The sequence below is a fragment of the Brienomyrus brachyistius genome, unplaced genomic scaffold, assembly GCF_023856365.1.
Source record: "Brienomyrus brachyistius isolate T26 unplaced genomic scaffold, BBRACH_0.4 scaffold34, whole genome shotgun sequence".
Taxonomy (NCBI): domain Eukaryota; kingdom Metazoa; phylum Chordata; class Actinopteri; order Osteoglossiformes; family Mormyridae; genus Brienomyrus; species Brienomyrus brachyistius.
Window position 1 is genome coordinate 4,143,831 of NW_026042309.1, and position 27,415 is coordinate 4,171,245.

The following is a 27,415-nucleotide window of genomic DNA, read 5'->3' on the forward strand; positions in this document are numbered from 1 at the left end:
TAAGAAGGTAATTGTTAAATTTCCTTATATTTAACATTTTTAAGGCTTATTATTAGGTAACTTCTACTCAAGACTGCTGTAGTTAAACTTACTTATATAATGCTTATGGAAAAACTTACAAGGATTTAAATAAATTCTACGCAGCATTTTTTCAGTGTAGATCTACAGCTTTTACCTTTATCAGAAGGTCTTTGGTTTTCATACCATCTCTGTGGCAAATAATATAAGTTGGCAGTTTGATTACCTGACATATTGCATAAGATGACAGTGATTTTAAACCCCTAATCAGTCAGAAGTCCAAGTAGAAGAGCAAAGGTACATTTAAGCCAGCAAGCTAAGCACTTTGAAAAAGATCTTCTCAAGAACATTGATGTGATGCATCCTACAGCAACGATTAAAACCTCCTATGATGAAGACCTTCAAGCTGAAATCATTTTAGCTGATCATTTTAAAACCTACAGTAAAGTAATATAACTGCATGACAGACTCACTTATGCAAACTTAGAATACAGATGTAGGACACTGAAGCAAACTATGGTTAAGACTGAGAAAGATACGGACCCATGCCGGCATCGTCAGGTCCTCTTTCATTAAATTAGCTTATGTTGGTTTAGTGTAAGGTCCCGCTGTGTATCTGATTTTATATTGGCATTAGGCACATATTAATCATGTCTAGAGTAAAAAGAAAAATTTCAACCCAAGTCATTAAAAGGCTTGTGTGTAAGGAAAGGTAAAGAGCTATAGTAGCCTTTTTCTATCATGCAGTAAGTAGGGATCTAATGTGGGGTGTGAGACACAAAAATATGGTCATATGTGTGACACCATCAGAGCGAGGAGAGAGCATTTCCCCCAAATACCCAAATATGGTCGTATGTGTGACACCATCAGGGCGAGGAAAGAGCATTTCCCCCAAATATGAAAAATTCACGGTGTATCTTTACTCTGTGCCCTCATCGAAATTGTCAAAATGATTGTCAGCAAAGTGGAGCATCTTCTGCATGGCAGTGAGGAGCAGGATGTCACAGCAGAGATTCAGCTCAAGCTCACTGGAGTAATTCTTCACTGGAAGTACATTTGTGACTGGGATGCCCAGACAGTCACTCGCTCTGTGGATCTGCAGAGAGACATGAAGTTCACTTAAATTTTCTCCTGTATTTGTGTATTTTCATCTGCTGCTGTATCGAGACACACAAATATCAAATAACACACCGAATAACAAGAAGAACATGTATATTCCACACACACAGAGTAAGGGCAGGATCCACCTGTAAGTCCTGCTGGTCGGGGCTCACGGCCGGCTTCGGACCAGCCTCGTCTGTTTATTCTTATTTCATGCATGTTGTTTTTCAGTGTTATTTTCCATATTAGTTTTCTTGCCCTGGGTTGTGCTCTTGTTCTGTTCCTTTCTGGTTCTATTTGATTATCCTTGTGTTTCACTCCTAGTGTTTTTGATATTTGTAAGGCTCCCTAGTTTCTGTGCCCATTAGTTATTAGTTCCAGAAGTTCACACTCCCAGATCTATGGCCTTGATCTCTGCCACTGGCTCCATCTCTGATGTTTGCTTGTTCATGTGATTTCCTCTTACAGTCCGCAAACATTCAGGTGGGTGAACTGCCGTCTCTGACTTGCTCATTCTGTCTGGGTTTGTCTAGTTGCCCCTGGTAACCCGTCCAGTACTCGACATCTTGTCAACTTCTGTCCCATTTATAACCTACATATTTTTGTTGATTTTCTAGTCAATGGTCCTGCTGCAGGTTTCCACCAATACTGTCCTGATACATCTATGTAGCCTTTAAGACCATAGACCCTGAAACTCACCAGCTCCTTTATGTAGCAGCTGTGGTACACTTTCTTCAAGTCCTTTTCCAACATTGGACATGCTTTGTCCACTTTGGTCAGTAGCACCACTAGAGGCATACCTGAAAACAGCAAGAGAAATGTCTCAATCATCAGTAAATATGCTAAAATGTTGTATACAATAAGCCATTATATGGTGACACAGTTGCTTAAGCAAACTTTCATTTTCATTGAGCTTTCATCCAGCACCTCTCAGCATCACTCGCCAGTTCCTGAGTCCACATGTTTACAGTTGAGGCCATGTTTGTCTACCAACCTTCAGGCCCAACACTTTAAGTAGGCTTGATGTGAAAGAAAGCCCTCAAGCACCTCACAGATGAAGCTGTTCTGTGAGTTGAAGTACAGCACAAATACTATCTCAACCAAAGTTTCAAAAACCACTTGGGCCTTTTTCCATTTCCAGGAAATTTAATTTCTCTTGATTTTTGTAGAATATCCAAATAATTTATTAAACTCATTATTTCTGAGGGGTGGAGCTTAATGTTTCACATGGAAAATTTTGTATTTCTTCATTTATCAGGCGAAACCACTAATAGTCGATCAGTACTTACACATTTTACCCCCAGATCCAAGCCCACATGACAACACACTCAATCACAGACACCAACTCCCACCTCTTCTCCCCACTCACTAACCATAGGATTCAAATTTCTGTTGGATCTCTTGAAGTTTCCTCTTTGTTTGTGGAGGCATCACTGGGAATTTGGAGGAGTCTATCACATACACCACACAGTGGATCCTGTCTTTAAGTGCTGAAGGGTCACACTCCTGATAGTGACAAGGTTGCCATGGTGATACAGGGTTGAACAAAAAAAAGGTGGGAGTGACACTTACAAACATGCACTGACTTTATGATCATGAAAACGCAAGATAAACATGAGTTTATATATATATGAATGAGTTTATAGTCTGTGTATGTATGTATGTGTGTATGTATATATATATATATATATATATATATATATATATATGTGACATACAGGCCTGATGCTTGTAATGGCTTATAAAAGTTATAAATTCATCATTCCTGGTCATCTCCTCAGACCCTTTTGTCAGGAAACAAAATTTCATTCATTGTTTTGTTCGTAGCATAAATGAGGTGTATATATATATATATATATATATATATATATATATATATATATATATATATATATATATACATATATAATGGCATGCCAAACAAGAAGTATTTAATCATCTTTGATATATATGGAATGAAAGTCGATATATATTCAGTTAAACTCAGTTTATATGGAATGAATGTCGATATATATACAGTCAAACCTCGGATTGCAAGTAACTTGGTTTGCGAGTGTTTTGCAAGACAAGCAAAAACTTTAAATAAATTTTAATTTGATAAAAGTGCGAGATCTTGCAATTCGAGTATTACATATACGCTTTGTCTGCCGAGCGTCACGTGATCACAACTGAGCCAATGGTTCTTCACTCTCTCTCACTGTGGGTAATTGTCTCCCATACTCGGTCTCAGTTGAAATTTCTGTCTTTACACAGAATGTCTCTATAATTTATATTTTGAAGAACTGCTGTTCGTATGCTAAAAGCTCAGATGATATTGAATGAAAAGTATGATGAAATCAATGAATGAAATTTGATTTCCTCACAAAAGGGTCTGAGGAAATGATGAATTTATGACTTTTATAAGCCATTCCAAGCATCAGACTGTATATCATCATACAGTAGATGTTTTTAAGGCTTGATTCGACACACAGTTCTTACACAGTGCTTGTTCGGTATACAGCCCTTCAGGATGTTGTCAATATCTTTAATGTTCACCCCAGCACCTTCACTGGCTTCCAGTCCCATGGTGTCACACAGGAGGAATGAGAGAGGCTGTCCAACTCGGCCTGCCTTCACTTGGTAAGTGCGATACTGGAAGAAAGACACATGATTTAATTAGGCTTATAAGTACTTAACCAGTACAGGTTATTGCACAGCCTGGAGCTCAATTAATTTCAAAGAAAATACAATTCAGGTCCACGTCTCCTGTGAGTAACGGTAATAAGAATATGATGAGGGTAGCACTGCAGCCTCACACCTCTTGGCGTGGGGTATGAATCCTGCATCCAGCCCTGTCGGCATGTCATGTGGGCTTTTGGTGGCTTAAAACGAAGTTTCAAATATGAGAAGCAGTTTCTTCATAAGGGAAATTGAGGGCAATAGATATTAACTGATTAACAGACTGAAACTAAACATAGCATAGATATAGAGCAAACATGAAAGCAGAACATCATGCCTCCTCTCTAGTGAAAACATTATAAGAGGACATTTGAATACTCAGGTCTTGCACCATGACATGAAGACTCATACAGTCATATTACCTCAGTGGTCCTGGTCGTCACTTTTTCTCCTGCGACAGCTTGGCTTGTTATGTTGCCACGTATGACTGAGTTGATCGAGTTGAAGAAGCTAGATTTTCCAGCTCCAACAGCACCAACTAGAAGAATCCGAGCCTGAGGCACTGAATCAATAGGGGGCTTGTAATCCAGCAGGGATTGTTTGAGTCTGGCTCTTGTGCTAAAGAAATTGGAATTGGGAGAAAGTCAAAATACATTCGGAATGCAAATAGTCATATATCAATAGGTTTCAGTAGGAAAGGTGTGAGTAGTGCCAGCGTCCCCAGCACAGCCTCGAGTGACACACTCACGCACACAGCCTGACATCTTCACTCATGTCCTCTGCTTTGTTCAGTTTTAATCTGGTATTTAAGAATTTTTAAATGAAGGAGGCAACACTTTTTCGAGTGTACATTTATTAACAGAAATTCCTCCTGAAATTAAGAATTGCAAATGAATTGACCTTAATCGGTATTATAAGCATTAATAATTAAATTCATTCAGCGACACTGTAGTTTATTACAAGATAAGTTACAACAACTAAAGCTGTATTTAATCTACTTAAATCTTTCAGAGTGTCCAGTAAAACATTCAAGTTGAAGTTTTTAAATTTAAATCATATGAGGCAACAAATTTCCTCAATTGTTTTGAGTAAATGTTATCTTGAAGGGTTTATAATGTAAGTAGACTTTCACTTATTTTAAATATTTTGTGTCCTAAAAGTGGGTATACTTTAAGTTCCGGTTTAATTTGATTAATTAAAATTTAATTTAATACATATAACAAAGTAAATGTTATGCAAAACCAGAAAGTAATTGTTAAGTTTCTTTATATATATCACATGACCTGCACCCTGCAGAGGCTGGTGTGGAAAACTGATGGAATTTGGCTTGACTTGATTACAGTCTACACCCTGCTTTTAGCAATCAAGCCCACTCTTTTCTTTTTCCTGTAATGTTCACCTAAAACAGGACAAGACAGACAAGCATTCTATAATGTAGGATCACACATGCACATATCACAGAGCTTAAATTCCAGGTGGCCTGAGACAAGGCCTACTCTGGTATGAGAGTACCACTGGCATAGGCATCAAAGGGGGGTCTCTCATTGGGATGAGGTAACTCCTTGCCCCTCACCGAACTTTCAGGAACCAAGAATTCGGAAGGTCTCTCTCAGAGAAGACCCCCAGATGGAACAGGCTACCAAAGCAAACTCTACACCAGCACCGGGTTACCATGAAGGAGCTTGATAAAGTAGCCCAGAATATCAACACATTTACAACCTAGTCGAATCAAGGCTGATGCCATGCTGCTGCACGAAGCACTGACTCGGGAGTTCGCTGATCCTCAGTCGGAACAAGATTTGCCGTCGCCTTGGATGTCAAACAGAGCAGAGAAGAAGCTCCCCAAGCCTACTACAATCACCTTCGTCGGGCATAATTTGGGTCCAGAAATGAGCCAGATATGGAAGAAGATGCAAACTTCAAGACTCTCTCCCTTCGGAATCTCCACCTAACCATTAACCACTACCTGGGGCTCATGGCTTGTCCCCGCACCATGACAAGTCAACAATTGCGAGACCTGGCGATCAAGGCATACCACAAACAAAGAGCAGCAGCTGAGAAGGCAACAAATGGGGAGATAGGCTAGGAAGCCAGTTCTCTAATCCAAGCTCTCCACCAAGTTCCCGATGGAATCAACCACGGAACTGGCAAGACAGGAGGAAAGATTACGATCCAGACTCGAAGCCTGGACAAACCACGGAGGAAGATGAGTGGGTTCTACTCCAGTTGCTGCATGATTTCTTTTCTCAGCATTCCCTCAAGGGTTAAGAGGATTTTCGGAAGAAAGATCCGAAATGACTAGGATGGAAGAACAAATCACGCATGACCCCACAACCCTCACCAGAACCCAAACCAGACAATGCCCATGGACTCCCTTGAATGTCAGCCTGAGGTGGCACTCAACAGCCATCGACCTTCCCTACCAGAGATATTGGAACAACTGAAGAAGTCCCACCTCAACTAGAAAGAGCCGCCGACTCAGGCCCGGTAAGAGCACCTGATGTTGCCGTCACCAACGCAGAGCTCGATCAAGGGGATGAGGCCCCACCAGTGCCTGACATCGCTGTCCTGGTTGTGTGCCGTGACTCAGAAGAGCACCAACACTACTGTGGTGATGCCTCACTAATTCCTGGCCAGACCCTTGTGCCACGGCTCCTGGGTGACCTGGTGGAATGGGGGATAGCCAAGAAATTCTACCTCTCCATCACCCTGGAAGATGTTCACACCCTTGAGGTCCTCATCAACACTGCAGCAGACATCACCCTCATGTCAGCCAGTCTCTTCCACTAGGTGCAGCACCTAGCCGCCCAGAAGATCAAAACCCTCCAGCCGAGGAAATACTCTTTGGATGTGCAAGCATATTCACCAGTGGGCACCAGGATGGATCACATGATACCCCTCAATTGGTCCATCGGTCCCATGAATGTAATGCACCCTGTATACATTTCTCAATTTGAGTCCATTCCTCTCCTCATTGGGAAAGATTTGCTGAACCATTTTGAGCTGTTATTAGATTTCCAGCGGTTGAAAATTTGGGCTCAAGTCAGAGAACCGCTGCCACTGGGGACACCTGAAACAGCCACATGGGAATGTCAAACCCTGGCTGTCCCCTCGGACCTCACTCCACACCATGGAGAGTACCCAGCTGGAGATCAGTGTCGTGACACGAGAGACCCATGCCAGCACCATGACTCCTTCCTGTGTAGGTTGGACCCTACCCCGGGATCCTTCTGCCCCAAGATCAGGAAAGGCATATGGCTCCAAGGAATGGAAATCACAGATGTGGTAATGACCATGGGGGTAGAAAAATATCCAGAGACAGAAGGGACTGTATGTCACGTGGAGCTTGCTGACGACCAACAACTGACAATCCATGCCATAACTGCTCAGCCTGACACAGTACAGTCACCCAGCTGCCACAACTATTCTCAGGAGGGACCAGCGGCACCCAGAATTTTGGACATGCCAACGCCAATGGAACCATCGCAACACCGCTATGTTGATGAAAATGTCTGTCAAGACACGATCACCATTTATGTGGATGGCTGCGCATTCAAACAAAAGGGGACCCTGAAAGCTAGAGCAAGCATTCTGGGGCTCAACGACGACCTCGTCCCACCACAACAGCTCAAGCTCTGTCCTCACACATCGCAGTATGCAGAGCTGGCAGCAATCTTAATCGCCCAGGAGGTGGCCTCCGAACATGGAGTAGAGAACCTGCTGATCTGCAAAGACTCCTGCTATTGTAAGCACGTCTCAACTTCATCTCCCTCGCTGGACACAGAATGGCTTCAAGACATCAGAGTACAAGCCAGTCAAACACCAAGACGTGCGATGCTCTGATTACAGCACAAAATACGCATATCTATTGGAGGAAGGTCCGTGGTCATTCCAGACTCCCAGGACTGGACAAGACATACAATGACCTCACGGATGCACTTGCCAAAGCAGAAGCACTACACGGTGACTCATGGGAGTTTTGTCCCCTCCCACCCACCCATGCTGTCCAGGTCGTCACCCACAGCCACAGCCGAGCATCTGCCCCGCCGCCAGCGACTTCACTGTGGGAATTTTCCCCTCAGGTTTCCAACTCTGACATCGTCTCCCTCCAGCCTACTGATGCTGTGCTCAGCAAGGTCTGCGATCACCTCCGTGACCTCTCTGCTAACTCGATCTCCACAACTGATTTGGCAACCCATCCTGACTTCCATCACCTGATGATGGCTTTCCCCTCTCTTCATCTTGCCGAGGGCGTACCTCCTGATGTCCCTGATGCTCACACTTCACCACAACTCGTGGTCCCTCAGGGCCAAAGGGGGGTTATGCTATTGTATGCCCATGACGCACCCTCTGCAGGACAGAGCAATGCCAGAGCAATCTATGAGACACTTAGTCAGGTAGCCTACTGGCCTAACAAGCGACAGAATATGTGAGAGGATGTCTGGTCTGCTGTCAAACCAAAGGCCCCTCTGCAGCACCGGGGAATCAATTTCCTGTGGTCAGCTCTGCAAATTGACTGGGTAGGATCCCTGACAAGATCAGCTCATGGAAACAAATACTTCCTCACAGTCACCTGTCAGTGCAATAAGTGGGTAGAATGCTTCCCGGCACCCAACGACATAGTCCAGACAACGTCATATCTGCTCATGAACAATGTGTTCTCCAGGTTTGGCCTCCCACTGAAAGTCAACTCAGACCGAGGCATGCACTTCACAGCTGACGTGATGTAGGACATCTGGAAATTGTTGGGGATCAAAGCCCAGTTCCACGTCTGCTACCATCCTATAGCAGTAGTACGGACCAACCGAACCGTCCTCGGCACACTCAAGAAATATGTGGCATCCAATCAGAAAGATTGGGATGTGAATTTGCCTGCTGGTGCTCATAGCAATCAGAGCCATACCCCACAGGTTCACAGGAGTGTCCCCTTCGGACTGACAGGATGACAAATGACACTACCTCTCCACCTGCTCTACTAACCTGGTGACAACAATCTCATCACAGCCTACACCACACAGCAATATCTGGACAGCCTACACCAACATGTGAGAGCTTCCTTTGCATTCGCCCAGCAAAACCTACAAAGAACCGCAGAGGGCAGGAAAGCCTACTATGGCCAGAAAACCTCACCAGACAAACTCCAAGTGGGAGACAAAATCTGGTACTATAGTTTCGGGCAACCAAACTCAGCACAAAGACTCTCCAGGAAGCTTCTACCATGCTGGTCAGGACCATATGAGATCGTGGACAAACTGTCACCTGTGGCTTACCAAATCAGAACCAACAGAGGCACCCAAGAAACATGCCTCCAGTGGGTTCATCAGAATCAAATCAAGAAGTACCAAGCCCAGAGAAAGCCTGGAACACCCACCAACCAGTCTTCTCTGGACAGCACTCCAAACAAAGCCAGCAGCCTGGAATAAGCCACATTCCAACCAAAAGAAGGACAACTTTTCCAGTTGAAATCTCACCAAAACCCCCAAGAGGGAAGAACAAAGAGGAAGGGAAGGAGAGAAGGTCACAGATAGGGTAGACTAATGTGGTGGGATTGACTACTGATATCTGGGTGATCTTGATGTTTTGTTTATCTGTTTGTTTGTTTTGATAACTTCTCATTTTATTTGGTTGTTGTTTTTGGTAAGGACCTGGGCTGGCTCACGCGTGCCCGGGAAATTACTGAAGAGGATCCGGTTCTGCACTTTTATTTGTCCTGTTTGTTTCTTTACAATTGCTCTCTGGCCGAGAACTGTTGCCCACTATACTTTCTCCCTGTTCCCTTTGCACCAGTGTACACAACATTCAGAGTATCGACCACTAGGATGACGCTGCCCCGCTACTAGCGTTACTCAGCTAGGAGGGATGAGGCTCCAGTTTGAGACAGCATTACCCTTGCCTGGGCATTGTCTTCCGGGAACAGCCCGGTCTCTTGATTACTAATTGTTGTACCCACATACAGTGAGTATTCGTCTGACCAAGCCCATTACCTCCATGAGACACCCTAAACTAGTGGGACAGGTGTCCAATGGACCCAGGATGCCATGCATCAGGCTGCTGTGAACACTACCCACACGTTGGAGCATTTACCCAACGCCCAACGAGTCCAATCGACGGCCCAAGAGGTTCCTGGGCAAACTTCTGCCTCCTCCCTGTCCATCCAGTCACTGTACCACCCAGAGTGCCAAACAACGGGACCTTTCATGTGCCTTGTTGCATGTAGATGATCCTGTTTCAACTTCTGTCACCTGAATGATGGCAACGCCATCATCAGCCGAAAGGGGGGATATGTAGGATCACACATGCACATATCACAAAGCTTAAATTCTAGGTGGCCTGAGACAAGGCCTACCCTGGTACGAGAGGTACTCGCTGGCCTAGGCATCAAAGGGGGGTTCGTGACCCCACACACACAAACACACACACACACACACACACAGATAACAAGGGAGGCCAGCATTCCAAATTTCATTGCCCAAAGATTTAGGGACCTACAGACAGCAGAGTGAACCTCAAGGACAGGGGTCCCTCAACTCGGCACACAACCCCCTCCCCAGACATCCTGCCTTACATACCACTCACCGAACAGACCAGCACCCTAAAGAAAGTTTCTTTTAAGTTTGGCTTTTGTATATCTGTATATTTATTTACTCATGACTACTAGTTTCAATATACAGATATGTACATGTTATGCTTGTATGTGTCCTAACTTTCAGAGATTCTTTTTCTTTGTTTGACAAACCCCCCCTTTTCTCTTCCACATTCCTCGGTGGCCTTATCTGATCTTTCGGGCCGTTTACAAGCTCTTTGTGTTCTACCATGCTATATTAACAGAACTGAATTAAGATACATTATCCATTCTGGGGAGAAGATCAATTGGGATAATCCACACCAAGCAAAATATGTTGTTCCCAGATGTGCAACTTAAATTGGTATTACCACAGGCTAACAGCCACGTCGATCTAAGAGTAAGATGTGCTGTTGGAATGTGAATATGTCATGTAATGTCTGTACAAAGTGTAACATCTGTTGAGGTGCAACCCAAACCACCTATAGCATATACTGATTTGAGTCAGTAACATACATGATATAAGTAATTCTTAATTAATTATTACAGATGGTATGAGGTGTGAACCGCTAGGCTGGTATTGGCAGTGGTTACCATGAAAGTGGATGTATCAAAAGTTACACCAGCTTAATGGAACTCATCAATAAAGGGGGAATCAGTCTAGTCATAAATCCCAAAAGGACCAATACAGTTGAATTCCTGGTCATTCCTATTCATTAACTTTAGACTATAAAACCTGGCACCTCAGAGCAAAGTGGGAGGAGAAACAAAAGACCATCAGCCCAAAGAGAAAGGTGTAGAACATCAGCCCAAAGAGAGGCAGAGAACATCAGCCCCGGAGAAGAGAAGCCCACAAGAAGCCCTCCTGAAGCCTGCCAGCGAAGGCCCAGCTGGACAGAGAACTGCAACCAAGACAAAGCTTCACAAGGAGAGAGAATCAAAGGGGCTCCACTCCAACAACTGCTGCAAACGCCGCGCCTCCCTGAGTGCCATCACCCGTCAGCTCATCAGCCTCTGCAACCAACTGCCAAGACCCCCCCCCCCCCCACTCTGCAAACAAGTAAACCAACTTCCTTTCATTCTAACAACCTAAGCTGTTGTGTTAACCTGCTATATGACTTTAGGGTCGTGTTCCCACAAACTGTGCTTGCTTTGCAAAACAGTATTTCCCTTTTAAGGTTACTCATTTAAATCCGGTCATTGCATTTCCATAATAACATTGTTTGTGTCTATTCCGTTATTTCGTGTTTGTTGTTTGTGTTAAGTGTAATGTCTGTCTTATGTTAGTTGTAGTGTTAGCTAGGAATAAATGCATGTCTTTTACACCACTTCAGCCTCCGTTCATTGAGTGCTCACAATAGTCCCTTCCTCTGTGCGATTTGGCTACTAAGCTCTAAAACCTCAAACTCGACTGAAATATCGCGAGACTCTCTCTCATCAGCCTTGATGGGAGCTTCACTGCCGATCGTTTACATTAGCTGGTGATGCAGCTCGCTGGATGAGCCTTCTAACCCAGGCTACTAAGCAATACTGGTAACTAGTGAATCCCATGTAAGTCTCACACTAACAGACTCACATCTAAAAGACTAGATAAAGGAAGATCGCCAGCAACTGCACTTGGGAGATGGTGGCTTAAAACTTGTACGAGGGACTGGGCAAGTTATTCATGGTAACCAAGTCGGGACCTAACAATATTCATAAACATATTTTAAAACATATGCCTGAAAAGTTTGTAAAATTGATTTTAAAAAGCTAATGATAATATTTGTTTAAAATCGGCTTCATACCTGTCATTCCACACAACATCCCTCCATGGTTCATCCAAGAGGACCTGCTTATTGTCCTCTCCTATTCCGGTCCAGCCAAACAGGAACTTCCCGATCCATGCCATGAATGTCTTGTGTTTCTCTTACCTGTTAAAAAGCAGATTACATTTATATTATTTATTTGGCAGATGCTATAATCCAAAGTGATAAAACTGAGAAAGGATGGTCAGCCAGTCCCTTCTTGCTCAAGGGCCCAACAGTAACATTACTTGGCAAACCCTGATATTTCAGCTAAAGGCTGTTTACAGGAGCGCTTACTTGGTGAGCAGCACACCACCCCATCATCGTACGTCAATCCATTCCCTATATTTACTTGTCCTATGCAGGATCATGGTGGTCCAGGGCGAATAACCCATTGCAGCCACCCCATCACCCATTTACATCAATCATCTTAACAGCACAACATAAATCACCTTGTCCTGTAGGTAATATGGCAGAGAAGCTGGAATGGTTACCCTCTACTACAAGTAACAGGCTATCTTTAGAAATTGCTTCACACTTTTTCAGCTGTTTCTACTACATGGTGAAAGCAGTTGACAAGGTTCCCAATGCGTCCTGGAAAACCTGAAAATTTTGAGGGTTATTTTCCATTCATTGAAATTACCTAGAAACTGATAGAGATGGCCAAATATCCTGGAAATAATCTTTCTTGTTGTGGAATTTTATTTCTGTTTTCACTTCTTAATTTTTCTGTTTGAAACAGCTCGCTGTTCGTAAGTCTAGATATGATGACAGCTGAGCTGGCCTCTGCTGCGTAATGTCTTACTGTCTGACTTTTTGTTTTGTCGTTACTTCTGTGTGGAGTTTGCATGTTCTCCCCATGTCGTCGTGGGGTTTCCTCTGGCTACTCCAGTATCCCCCCACAGTCCAAAAATATGCTGAGGCTAATTGTTCGTGAGTCAATGATGACACTGAGCTAGGGCGTGGCTCTGCTGCGTAATGTCTTACTGTCTGACTTTCTGTTTTGTCGCGTGCCAATTGTTGCATATATTAGGGTTACAGGCATCATACACATGATATGGGAAGTAAATTGGCTTTATGCTGTTTTGTTTAATACAAACATCCATCCATCCATCCATTTTCCAAACCGCTTATCCTATTGGGTCATGGGGGGTCCGGAGCCTATCCCGGAAGCAATGGGCACGAGGCTGGGAACAACCCAGGATGGGGGGCCAGCCCATCGCAGGGCACACTCACACACCATTCACTCTCACATGCATTCCTACGGGCAATTTAGCAAGTCCAATTAGCCTCAGCATGTTTTTGGACTGTGGGGGGAAACCAGAGTACCCGGAGGAAACCCCACGACTACATGGGGAGAATATGCAAACTCCACACACATGTGACCCAGGTGGAGACTCAAACCCAGGTCCCAGAGGTGTGAGGCAACAGTGCTAACCACTGCACCACCATGCCGCCCCTAATACAAACATCGTACATAAATTTATTTGATACAAACAATGATATAAAATGTAATATGGAAGTAACTTTTACTGAAATTAGGTCACTATGGTAACCTATTTCATGGTGTGATCAACAGCTCTATACTGAACATTATGGAATTGCTCAGTATATGCCAGTGTTTGGATAGTTTTCCACAATCTAAGAGGCATTTTTTTCTTTAAAAGAGTTTTGCAGTTCAAAACACAGTGTGTAACAAAAAGAGGTCAAACATCTCCATTATACATCAGTGCATTAATTGGTCCTGCCTTTATGTAATTTAGCATATCGGTGACACCAAGTCCCTGTATAATCAAAGAGAAATTAAAATGGTGTCAAGCCTGCGACTAAAGTGTATGACTGTATGACCAGATCCTGTCATGAATTTCCGGAAAAAGCTCCTGGAAATGTCCTGGAAAACGATTCCTTTAAAAGAGTGGGAATTCTGAGTTGAGTTACTTCCAGTGTGGTACTGAAAACTAAAATTAATACTGAAACGAAATAAGAAATAATCTAGAACTTCCCAGAGGAACCTTCCCGAGGGATTAATAAAGTTCTATCTATCTATCTATCTATCTATCTATCTATCTAGAACTCTTCAGAAAATGAAAACTAAAGTAAAACTATTCATACATTCTTAAAAGAAACTGAAACTGAACTACAACTGAACAACACAGAAAAGTAAATGCAAATAAAGACTAATGCAAATTTTAAAGCTATAATAAACCTGGTGGGCATTTAGCAAGGTTTTTAAAGAGCCTGACAATCTACGGCCCTGCATATTAAATCCACTAATTTGGGATAATATAATATAATTGGGCTCTGGGGTCATGGGTTTAACTAACATGTGGTGTGTTTCCATACAAGAAAAATTAAAATATGGTTCTTATTTAACAGTCTATAATAACTTTATTAATTTATTGTACTAATACCAATTTTGAAATCTTTCTACAATATCTACCTGAGTTCCACAGGTATGCCATTGTCAGAGAACAATAGAAACTCCCAAGAGAGCTGGACTTTCCACAGAACCACTAAAAGTTATTTAAAACCACAAAATAGGAGTTAACAGCATTTTTCTATAGCCAAACACGATGGATTTCACACCATAATAAATGTAATTAAATATAATTGAGCTCAACAGTAGTAGAAACATAACAAGCATGTTTTTCAAAATATATTGTGAGTTTGTTGTTATTTAACACTTCAGAATCATGAAAATAAGCTTTTGAATTAATACTGATATTGAAATCTTTATACGTATCAACAGAAGCTCCCCAGCAGTCTCATGGTCGGTGAAAATAGGAAGCTTACAAATTCACACAAACCTGGATCTAAAAACATTATTCAGCTGGACCATTAAAATAATGATTTATGATGTTTTTTAGTTATTGTAACATATACAAATATACATATACTTGTTGGACAAACTCACCTTTTCCAAAGGAGCTTCTAATGCTGCAGCTTTACAAATAGTCTGAAAGTGAAAGGAAGCAGAACAGAATATTTTCACAATGAAACAGAATATTTGCACAATGAAACACAGAGTATTTGCATAATGAAACAGAGACCATATATTTAGCTCTCTATAGTCCACAAATATTTCCAACAATGTTTATTTACACCTGAATAAATATGAGCAAATCCCAGAAGCAGCTTTGGCTACGAGGTGAAATAAAATACATGTTTAGCAAGAAGTGTGAACCTGTTTTTCCATTATTTCAGGCATGGCTGCTGAGTAATACTCAAAGATATTGTTCAGCTATATCTGGAATGTTTGTCCAATTGTCCAATTCAACTCCATGGCAGGAGTATTTTCAAGACTGGTATTGAAAATGGCCTGACATCAACAAATAGACCCCACCAGTTACACTGCTCCTTCAGAAGTCACCAGGAGTCCTTCTCTGACTAACAGCCAACAACCAACAACAAGAAGTTTCTGTTTCGCTTACAGGAAGACTGTTCCCTAATCTTTAAACAATAGAGCTGAACCTAAAAGGTCCATGTCGGTCAGAGTCTTTCTCATTGCGGTGTGTAAATCTGTGTTGGCTATTTTGGTCCTCATACGAGTTCCTGTGCGCACATTAACATGGGGTAACTTTAGGTCGCCCATTTTGTACCTGTGTGCCACATACAGCGGGGAAAGTAAGTATTGAACGTGTCAACATTTTTCACAGTAAATACATTTCTAATGGGGCTATTGACATGAAATTTAGACCAGATGTCGGTGATATTCAAAGTAATCCACACATACAAAGAAATCAAAACAAATAAACCCACAAATTAAGTTATGTGTTCACACCTCTGCGGCCCGGGTTCGAGTCTCCGCCTGGGTCACATGTGTGCGGATTTTGCATGTTCTCCCCAAAAATGTTGATGCGTTCAATACTTATTTTCCCCGCTGTAAGTTTATGACCTCAAACAATTAAAGTAAAAATATTTTTCGTACTGAGTAAAAGTAACTTAAGTTTTCATAATTTAAGCAACTTAGTTAAATCAAGTTGAGCATCATGTAAATCATTTGATTTAAATGACTTAACAAAAACTTAAATGCATCCTCCTTACGCAAATGCTACCATTTAAGTTTTGTTTATTCCGTTTTCTTCCTTTAAGATTTATCATTACATTCTAGTTGTGACAACTTTTAACCTAGTTCTGACTACTCAGTTCATTTAAGGAAACTCGTTGCCTTAAACCTTACACAGCAAATGTGCCACTGTTAAATTAACACTGCATGGTGTTTAAACGGGCCCACATTCAGTGTTACCTTTAACATTTTACAGTGTTAATCTTTATTAACTCTAATAGTGTTCAATTTACACCATAGGGTGGGGGTGGCCAATCATACCCAGAAAGGGCCGCTGTGTGTGCTGCTTTTCACTGCAACTCCCTAATTAGATTATTAATTAGAGGACTGTTTGGCTGAAGAGCCCTCACATCTGGGTTTGAACAGCTGATCTAAAGGTTATCCCAAAAACCCGCATCCACACCGGCCCTTTGTGGTTAAGATTGGCCACCCCTGCCATAGGGTAAGTCACTGAGTCTCCACCTCCACATATCTGCCCCATTTTAATATGCACACAAAAAGTCTGGAGGATTAGAAGAGCCGTCCCACATTTACCCACCATCATGAGAGAGACTCTGACCAAAAAGGACCTTACAGCTTTTTCTTGGTTTATATTTGGAGGTTTGCAGGCTCTGTTCTGGTTGAGCTTGTGGATTAGAGCACTATGGTTCTGGTGGGTTTCCCCCCTTGAAATGTAATTTTGTAGGATGCTGAGTAAGTGGAAAAGCTCTTGGAGATGTTCAAGACACATCTCCAGAGTGGTATATATTTTAAGGGGGTGGGGGTGTATTTTATTGCCAGCCCTGCCCGTGGATGATTAACATATGCGGGAAAGTGTTATGACAGTTATGACAGCAGACACCTTTTTCTGTTTAGCTCTTGGTACCGCCCACTTCCTTGTAGTCCAGTAGTGCTGGAAGTATATTTGCATAGCATGACACAGTACAGTTTTTTGACTTAGCAGTTTTTGTTTTTTTAATCCACCACGATTGTGATGAATAGGCCAAGAGAACAAAAACCACAGAAATGACTCAAATGCCAATAAGTAACTAGGTAGGAATGTTCACAGTTTATGATATCCAGCATCCAAAAGTTATGTATCTCTATAATTGAGAAGATTCCTTTGGGGGTGTACATACATAAAAACAGCTGCACTACTCAAACTAATTAACATAGGCTAACCAAAAACATCCAGTAATAAAATGTGGTAAAGACTAGTATCAGTGCCATACCATCCTCGATTGTGGTGGGTTTGTAAAAAAATGAAGCTTAATAAAAATCTAAATATTAAATGTGCAAAGTGATTTGATTTGTTCTATCCCAAGGTGGTCTAAGAAGCAATAAGGCCACCACCTATTATATCTGCTTTAACGGAAATGCAGTCCTTCAACCATTAAGATAGTTCTCAGCTTTTCTCAAACCTGCTACATAATTACGTTATGCAGTCTAACAGTCTAGGCTCATAATCTGTGTTTGGTGACTGATGCCATACGTTTCACTCCCTTCTACACCACAGGTACCACCCATATGGGCTTGTAATCTGGGAAGAGGTGGAGGCACATTAATTTAACACTCTGGATTGTAAACTGAACACTACAAGAGTTAAGAAATATTAACACTGAAAAAACAACACTCACTGCACCCTGTAAAGTGTTAAAGGTAACACTGAATGGTGTGGACACATATAAACAACATGCAGTGTTAATTTAACGCTGGCAAATTTGCTGTGTAACAAACAATTTTACCCAGAGCAACGATGGTCTACTAGCGTGGTGCTATGCTGACTGACGCAAATTGTGGTCCCGCCATTTTTCATTAAGCTCCACAGCTAAATTACTTGAACAGAAGACACTCGTTACAATTTGACAAGTATTATCTTCAGGGAAGCATGACAAGACAGCATGAGACAAGGGGATTTCTAGTTGCGTTTTGAAATGCAATACTACTTAGATACGATGTAGATATTGTATATAATGTATAGTGCTGTATATCGTATTGTGCTGTACAGTATACATGTAGTGAAATAGATTGACTGTACTCATGTTTAAACTGATCTAGTAACACTTAACAGGTGTTGTACCGATATATACCCCAACTATAACACTGGATGATTAATTTGTGCATTAATTTATATACTTAATATCGTTTCGCCCACGAAACGCCATCCCTTTACTTTAATGCGGTAGCTTTGTCATACCACGAGATGGCAGCATTGCATCACTGTTACCGATCTTGCAGAAAAAGCACATTCCATTCACTTCAATGGGATTTCATGGGCAGTACTTGTTCAGAAGCCATAAAAGCACCGCAAAGGTTAACCAATCAAGTAAAAACTGTGCCAGATTGTACAAAAGAGATGAAATTTTAGAAAAAAATAAGCATTTTCAAATGGCATGTTTTTATTGCTCAAAAGAACCCTTTGTTTAGCGTGCTTGTGTAAAATGAATTTTAGGCTCCATTGATTTGAATGGGATTTTCAGCCCACTGTCTTTTCAAAACCTATAAAAACACCCAAAAACCTTATCAATCAAGTAGAAAATGTGCGAGATTGTAGAAAAGAGATGAAATTTATTAGAAATACAAGCATTTTCAAATGCATATTTTGCTAATGCTCTAACTAACTTCTGTTGGAGTTCGACTCCGCCGAGTCCGTTGATGAGGAAAGAGATGCACACTGGAGGCGAAGGATGGTTGTAAGTCAGCTCTCTTTATTCATTGCTCAGATCGATCCGGGAGCCAGCCTATATGCACAGCAGTACATAGTTTGAGAGGAAGCTGTCTGTGTCTGGCTTATACAGCCCGTCCGGGCATCGGCTGGCCTGGTTGTTATTTTCCCCTCCGGTGGCAGACGTGACATATAACTCTATTTTGATATTTGCTATTCGTTAGTACCCACCCCCCCTCTTTGTCTGATCTTTTTTGCAGTGTCAGCATCCCATCCATTGTTAGGCCCAACATGTCAAGCATAAGCATAATGTCACTGTGACCCTGTTAATACACCTTCTGCTTTTTCAATTACACTATAGTCTAGGGCGATGCCCCCTCCCCTGCCTGCAAGCCGGTTCCCATTTTGTAATGTGACAAAGGTTAGCACAAAAATTGCCCCCCCTCACTTCGTACCTTCGCTTGATTGCCTCTGGCTGCAACAGTGTAATTCGACTCCAGAGAGATCAAAGAGATAAGAGGTGACTGCAGCGTGTGAAGACAGCGACAAAGCATGTATGGAGGATCGAGTGCATCGTACGTCTTGCGGTAATTTCTCATCTATAACATGTGCTGACTTCTCCTAAAAAATGTGCATTCAAACGAAATAAAAAGATCAAATGGAACATGCTGTTGTCCCTGTGATTGTGTGTGTGTGTGTGTGATTGATCCCAGACTGCCGCAAAACTCTTGTTTACAATTTATTGCTAAGGCAAGTTTACTGAATTGACCAAAGAAAACACAGTTCCCTGAGAGACAGGTCCAATCAAAACAAAGGGAAATGTTTATAAACAAAGATGTGATGACTCTCAGCAGGAGACTGGCGCTAAAAATTCTCTGTGTTCACTCTGGTGAAACCATGGAGAGATTCAGTCCAGAAGAGGTGGCAGACATCATGACCAGTGAATGTATGGAGTGGGCGACTACCAAAGAGGAGGATGAAGTGGAGGTGGAAAGTCCACATCCCACTTCAGAAAGCTGAGAGGAAGAGGAGGAACTGACATATACGGGAGACAAATGATGACCATTTGTGAAGGTCACTTTGTCAAAAGAGATTGGTGCGTGATAGAGTCTATAACGACTATCCAGCTTGGATGTGCGTCTGTCCCTAATGGAAATTCTCCATAAAGAGTTCCAGGCTTTGCGTGAGTCAGTGGAGTACAGCCAACAGCAGGTGGAATCACTCGCTGCAGAGAATGCGACCCTCGGGGAATCGGTAAAGTCCCTCACAGATGGAATGACGCGCCTTTCGGAGGAAAATAAAAATTAAATAAACTATCATTGACCTCCAGGCCTGCAGCATGAGAGACAATTTAATAATTTCAGGCATCCTGGAGAAAGCAGTCGAGGATCCAGAAGCAACGGTGAAAGAGTTCATCCAAACTCAGCTAAAACTCCCGGAGGACACAGTAAAAACCATCAGCTTCCATCGAGTTCACCACCTAGGAGGGAAGAGACCCGACGGACGCAGACCCAGACCAATAGTGGCCAAATTCGAGCACTTTAAACAAAAAGAACTGGTTAAAAGCCGCGGCCGGGAACTAAAAGGAATAAACCCTAGTATCAACGACCAGTTTCCACCAGATCCTGGAAAGAAGGAAGATCCTGTTCCCTATACGGAAAAAATTCATCGACGGAGGCTCCCGTGCTGTCATCGCGGTCGACAAACTGTACATCAACGGATGGCTCTATCGCGACCAGAATTCCACCCCCTGGCTGTTCTGTATCCACACCAACAATCTTGACGTTTTTCAGATAGATCTAGATATAATAATAGTTGCCGGTCTAATGAGCTTTAGTTATTGTCGTCGTCTCTCTTCCTTTATTAGTATTACCATTATTATTATTTTTTCTGTTTTTTTTTCTCTTTTTCTTTTTGTCCCTTGTTTTTCCCCTGTTGATTGCTGTTGTCACTTTGCGATGTTGCTTTGGCTCCTGCACTGTTTTAGTTCACTTAAGGCTCCTCCCACGTTTTCTCACTACTTTTTCTCTGCATCACATTTCTGTTACCTTCCCATTTTCTCCATGTTGCCATATGCTCAATGCACAGCATAAATAATGACACAAACATTTAGCAAACATCAAACATCTTAACAGGTAATATAAATATGTCCACACTGAGATTTGTCACATGGAATGTACGTGGAATTGGTTCCAGGAAAAAGAGGCTAAAAATTGCTAATCGTTTAAATGACTTGAAGGCAGACATTGTCTTTTTACAAGAGACTCATATGGCCAAAACATCTGAATATATGCATACCTTCCCACAGTTCCCTCACACGTACTCAGCCTGCTACAACTCAAAACAAAGAGGCGTAACCATATTGATTAACAAAAGGATTCATTTCACCATTAGCAACACTATAATAGATGCAGAAGGTAGATTTATAATACTAAACTTATCTATTCAAAATATGTATCTCTGCATTGCTAGTGTATATGGACCAAACGTTGACGACCCCTCCTTTTTCATGCTCTCTTCACTTCACTTTCTGATCACTCGGACACCACTCTCATTATAGGAGGAGACTTCAACTTGGTATTGAACCCAGAAATGGACAAGCTCAGCACGGCAGTGAACCAAAGGAACTGGCTATCTGTAGATATTCTTGAACAATACATGAATGATTTTGGTCTTTGCGATGCCTGGCGTTCACATCACCCCACTTCCAGGGATTATACCTTCTTTTCTCCAGTACATCACTCACATTCTCGCTTAGATTATTTTTTTTATTAGCAGCTCCATGATGAGGCACATCATAGAAACTCAGATACACTCTATCCTTGTCAGTGATCACTCACTGGTGTCTTTGGTTAAGGACAGAGTCACACCAACGAGCAGGAACTGGTGACTCAATAAATCTTTACTTAAAGATCAAGATTTTATTAATTATTTCAAAAATGAATGGGTAACACGTTTTGATAACAATGATCTACCAGAAATCTCACTATGTGTTATCTGGGAAGCAGGAAAGGCAGTAATGAGAGGGAAAATAATATCTTATTGCTCACATAAAAAAAAATTAAGAAAAAAACACATTTAGCAGAATTAGAACAGAAAATTAAAACATTAGAAACAGCTTATGCTTCCTCACCGCAAGAGCATATAATTAGCAACTTGAGGAAACTAAAATTGGAATTTAATGAACTAAATGATAGGAAGACGCAATTTTTGGTAGAAATATTACGATTGGAGAACTTTGAACAAGGTAATAAATCTGGAAGATTCCTGGCTAACCAGTTAAAACTAAATAAAGAAAAATCAACAATTTGTTCTATTAAAGACTTGAGGATGAATATAACTCATGATCACCAACAAATTAATAAATCTTTTACAGATTTTTATGAAGCTTTATACTCATCACAGAATAATATATCTGATGCTGACATCAACAAATTTCTTAACAATATAAATCTGTCAAAGCTGGATGTTTACTGTTTTAGACTCTCCTCTATCAGTATCTGAATTCAATGAAGGCATACAGCATCTTCCAAATAATAAAGTCCCAGGTCCCGATGGTTTCCCAGCAGAATTCTACAAAGTATTTTGGCCAACGCTAGCACCCGTTTTTATCAGAATGGTTACTCAAATTCAGAATGATCACTCGCTATCTCCAAACATGAACTATTAGCCTGCTTCTGAAACCTGGTAAAGACCCAACGCTGACATCCAGCTACCACCCAATCGCACTCATAGACGTAGATCTTAAAATAATTTGCAAAGTCCTTGCCAAAAGATTAGAGAAAGTTAGACAATTTCTTATACATCCTGACCAAACAGGTTTTATCAAGGGTAGGCACTCAGCCAATAATACACGTAGACTATTGAATGTTATAGACTACTGCTCCATTAACAAATTAGAAACCACGGTTATATCTCTAGATGCAGAGAAAGCATTTGACAAAGTAAATTGGAAATTTCTATTTGCAGTTCTACATAAATTTGGATTTGGTTCATCCTTCATAAACTGGATTAAAACACTATACTGCTCTCCAAATGCATGTGTTAGGACAAATGAACTTATTTCTTGAAGCTTCTGCTTGCAGAGGGGCACCAGGCAGGGCGTTGCAAATTGTTTTGGGCTATGGGCCCCCTGCACCCCAAGGGCCCCTGTGCAGCGGCCCCGCTGGCCCGGTCCGTAATCCGTCCCTGTGTAGAACTACCAAATGTCTATCACTACTTTTTAGCCAACAGATTGCAGTATGTATCAAATTGGATTAAATCAAGCCCAGTAGACAGTCCATGGCTGGACTTAGAACATGCAATCTTTGGAGAAGTAAAAATCTCTGAACTACCCTTTATAAGTCCTAGCATTAAGCGTTATAAGTGTTTTAAAAGCCTTAGTATTAACACCTCATTGACAGCCTGGTGGGAATTTTTTAAAATAACCAAGTCTACACTTACCCCTGTAATCTAACACCCATTTGGAACAATCCAGATATTTGCCAGAAAAAGAAACCATTGAACTTTCCTGTATGGCGCAATAAAGGGATTATAAATCTAGAACATGTTATTCAAAACAAGAAAGTTGTCACATTCAAGGAACTTGTCTCAAAATATGGAATTAGCAACAATACATTTCTTGAGTATCAGCAAGTGAAGTCCATTATTCAGGCGAGGTTCAACCCCAATCAGCTTCATTTAGAAATACCTCCATGGGTACTTGAATTTTTAAATCTCTCTTGCCCCAAATTATTATCAAAATTGTATAAGTTATTGTCAAAAATAGATGACTCAATTTCCCTCCCAACCTTAAAATGGGAGCAAGATCTATCCATTGATCCAGAGCAAAACTTTTGGAATCAAATATGTTTAAACCCTTTCAAAATGACTAAAAGTCCCAACTTGCAACTTGTACAATACAAAACTCTCCATAGAATACACTACACAGGACAAAGGATGTTCCAAATGGGCCTTATACACTCAAACTTATGTACCCACTGCTCAGGTAACTTTGTGGAGAACTACATGCATGCAATATGGTCTTGCACACCGGTGCAGAAGTTCTGGCAGATGATATGTGAAGATCTATCAGTATGGTTTAATTGTCATATCCCAACCTCACCTACACTGTGCATTTTAGGAAATGCAAGTGAATTAGATATGGAAGAAAATAAGGCACACACAATCCTTACTGCCTTAGGCATTGCAAAGAAAACTATCTTCATGAACTGGAAAAACAAAAAATAATTTATGTATTACTCAGTATAGAAATTTACTGTTAGACCACTTACTGTAAGTATGGAGAGAATATCTGCTCCATTCCAAAATAAATAATTAGGTGAATTGGATTCTCTCTGGTCCACTCTGACCAATTCCATTATATGGGGGGGGGTGGTCGGCTGTGGTCTCATCTCCTCGGGATCCTGGCGGGTGGTGGGGTTGGGCCCTCGAGCTATGGGCGTCTAGTGGCTTCTAGGGGCTGGGGGGCTGTGGCTGCCGTCTTGTGATGTCTGGGTGTTTGTCCTGGCTGGGGGTGGTGGGGGGGAGCTTGGGCGGGTGCTGCCTGGTGGTCATGGGGCGTGGGGTCTGGAGTGCTGGTGGTGGCGGGGGCTGGCCCTGGGAGGGGCGGTTGGCCTCTTCGGTGCGGGCCTGGGTACAGGGTCCGGGGCTCTGGCGCCCGGGGCCTGGCCATCTCCTCGGTGGGTGCCCCCCCTCCGCCAGGGTGGCCTGTGTTTTGCCCAGGCGGTGCCGCCGGGGGGGATGGGTCAGTCCATGTCGGGGCGTCCAGCCTGCACTGTGTTGGGGGTGGCCTGTGCGGCCCCGGGGGTGCCGCTGGGGGGGAGGGGTCGGTCCATGTCGGGGCGTCCAGCCTGCACTGTGTTGGGGGTGGCCTGTGCGGCCCCGGGGGTGCCGCTGGGGGGGAGGGGTCGGTCCATGTCGGGGCGTCCAGCCTGCACTGTGTTGGGGGTGGCGTGTCTTGGGCCTGGGCAAGTCTGCCACATTTTTTGTTGTAGAGTGAGTGACTGTCTGAGTGCGGACTGCCCTTCGGGGTGGGGGGGGGCGGGGTGGCTTTTGGTGCTGGCGGTGCCCTGGGGTGTGGTTGCCGGGGGCCCCGGGTCCGCTCCTTCCCGTGTGAGGCAAACCAGTGCCTACTGAGCCATCTGGTTAGCTGGCTCTCTTTTGCCAGGGGGTGAGCAATCTGCCCCCTGGCCTTATGAATCCCAGCCCCTCTCCCCCCTCATTCACAATATGCCACGCATACATGTAGGGCCTCGGGGGGGGGGGGGGGGTGTATGCCGTGCATACTACAGAGGGGAGGGCCATTTACGTGGCCTTACTCACTGTGCTGTGCGGCCTTCTGCCTCCCCCTGTTTTAATTGCACTTTAGTCATCACATGCCAGTATACACACAGGGCCTTGGGGGCCGGGGGCACTACTCAGAGGCTGGTGGTATCACTCGCCTCTGTGCTGCTGCCGCCCCACAATTTTACTCAGACCATATACATTCAGGGTCTTGATGGGGGAGTGATGTGGAGGAGAGCTGTTCACAAGCAGCGCCCGTCAATTTTAAATTCATCTTAGTTTCTCAACAGTCATACTCACCCCTACACTACATACAGTCTCATACATCTCCACACGCATCCAATACTCTACCTCTGAGTGAGTGGGCACGCACGCTAGCCTGCATCTCGCCTACACAATTGAGCACACATGTACATATACTTGCACGCACCCATCCAAGCACACACACACTAAGATTTTATATGCCTGTATAGTTGTGTTACTTTCTGCACGCTATAATTTTGTTTATTCCTTTCTGAATCTATCACTCCTTTTTTTCTTTTTCCTGTCTTTTTTTTCTCCTTCCTAATATGTCCCTCCACTACGGCCAGCTCACCCACTGCAATGTTTTTACATGTGTTAAAACTGAAATAAATGAATAAAATTAAAATAAAAAGAAAGAAGATCAACATGAGGGGCCTATACAGAGTTTATAGAGCCCCTCATGGTAAAGCAAACATGTTTGGCACAGCAGTGCATTCAGACCATGATTCTGCTAAAGCTGCCGGACAGGACAAGGGGAAAAAAGAGAACATTTCTAGAGCCTCTTGATATGGGAAGTCGGAAACGTCAGGCCTATTTATTGAGATCCGCATGCAAGTGTGTCCTAGCGATCTACAATACCCCTTTTTTTCCTATGAGTAGCCGACTACGCCACCCCAGGGACACTGCCCTGGGGACCCTAACACCCCAACCCTCAAAACAGCACACAGGTTCGAATCACCGGAAAGGGCCAGAGACGCGAGCCATTAAAAAAGTTATTTGCTTTATTACATTCAATGAAAAGGTTCAGTAGTCCACACCATAAATCTAAAACCCCGTAGGCACCCAATCCCTGCCATCGACCCCGCATAATACACCAACACCGGTGACGTCCACCACACACCAGGCGGGTGCTGCGCAAGGCTACTAGCCCTGAAACACAGATGAGGGAACAAAACACCAGGTTAGTAGGGTACCGCCGCTTTCCATTACCCCGCTAGGCCTGCTTAACCGCCCCCAAGATAAATACAAAATCACAATCAAAATAAATTAACAAACCAAGGCAAACACAAATAATTAATACATGCAATAAAATAAAGCATACCAAAACAACCAAAATACAAAATCTTGAGGCAGTATATGCATAGACTAGATGCCACAATCGGCAGCGGAATAGCAGCACTCCGAGCAACTCCTGGCACCAAAGTCCCGCTCTGGCCACCCCCACGAATCCACGTTCTCCACAGGATACACAGATGTCGATCACTGGTAACCGGACAGACAAAACAGCGGCGAGGTCCACGTTCCCCAGTAAACCTGCAATATATTAAAATACTTACTGGCCACGCTAACAACTAAATACCCCGCTAATCTCCCCGATATACCTACCACCAACCGGAAGACTTATACCACTGCTGGGGCTGCCTTCACCACCTCCCCAACAGCAACAGGACGCAACTCCCCAGCGGCATGCATTTCACCAACCATGCGATCAATATACCGCAACCAATGGCTAAGGGATGGTTACGGAAACCAATTAACCCCCTGCCCACTCACAGTACAGCTGCTACTTCCACCGCCAGCAACAGGAACTGCGTCAGCACCATACCTAACCGAATCCACCCTCTATATAGCGCTAAGCCCCACCCGAAACACAGGGGAACCAATAGGACAAAGGGATCAATATTCCCCACTTGGCTACACAAGCTACAAGATGGTCTCCTGGCAGCCTATTGCGGATGTTTGGCTCGAGCTAAAAATATGTTAACTGTTAGGCTTTAAAAACGATAGCTGATAGTATAAAATGGTGATAGTTTAAAGCAGAAAATTCCATTGTGAAACGTCTTTATCACCCTGGGAGCGTTTAAAAAACGCAGATATTTTTCTCTGCTTTTCAGGTGGCTGACGCTACATATTTTCTGACGCGCGCTCTGTCCGCTGGTGCTCACCTGTGTGTGCGCGCACGTGTCTGTGAGCGCGCATCGGGACGGAACTCCGCCATGCACGAAAGTGTAGAGCAGGGGTGTCCACACTTTTTCAGCTTGCGAGCTACT

General features: G+C 43.0%; 1 protein-coding gene across 1 annotated transcript; it reads right to left on the reverse strand.

Annotated features, from left to right (window-relative positions):
* On the reverse strand, positions 1 to 27,415 carry LOC125721602 (interferon-induced protein 44-like). Its single transcript, XM_048997577.1, has 8 exons — positions 26,919 to 27,415; positions 15,041 to 15,082; positions 12,127 to 12,252; positions 4,200 to 4,395; positions 3,598 to 3,750; positions 2,493 to 2,625; positions 1,819 to 1,919; positions 1 to 1,114 (listed from the first exon to the last, which is right to left on the reverse strand). The coding sequence occupies exons 3-8, from the start codon at positions 12,228 to 12,230 to the stop codon at positions 938 to 940; spliced, it is 864 nt and encodes a 287-aa protein (XP_048853534.1). The 5' UTR covers positions 12,231 to 12,252; positions 15,041 to 15,082; positions 26,919 to 27,415; the 3' UTR covers positions 1 to 937.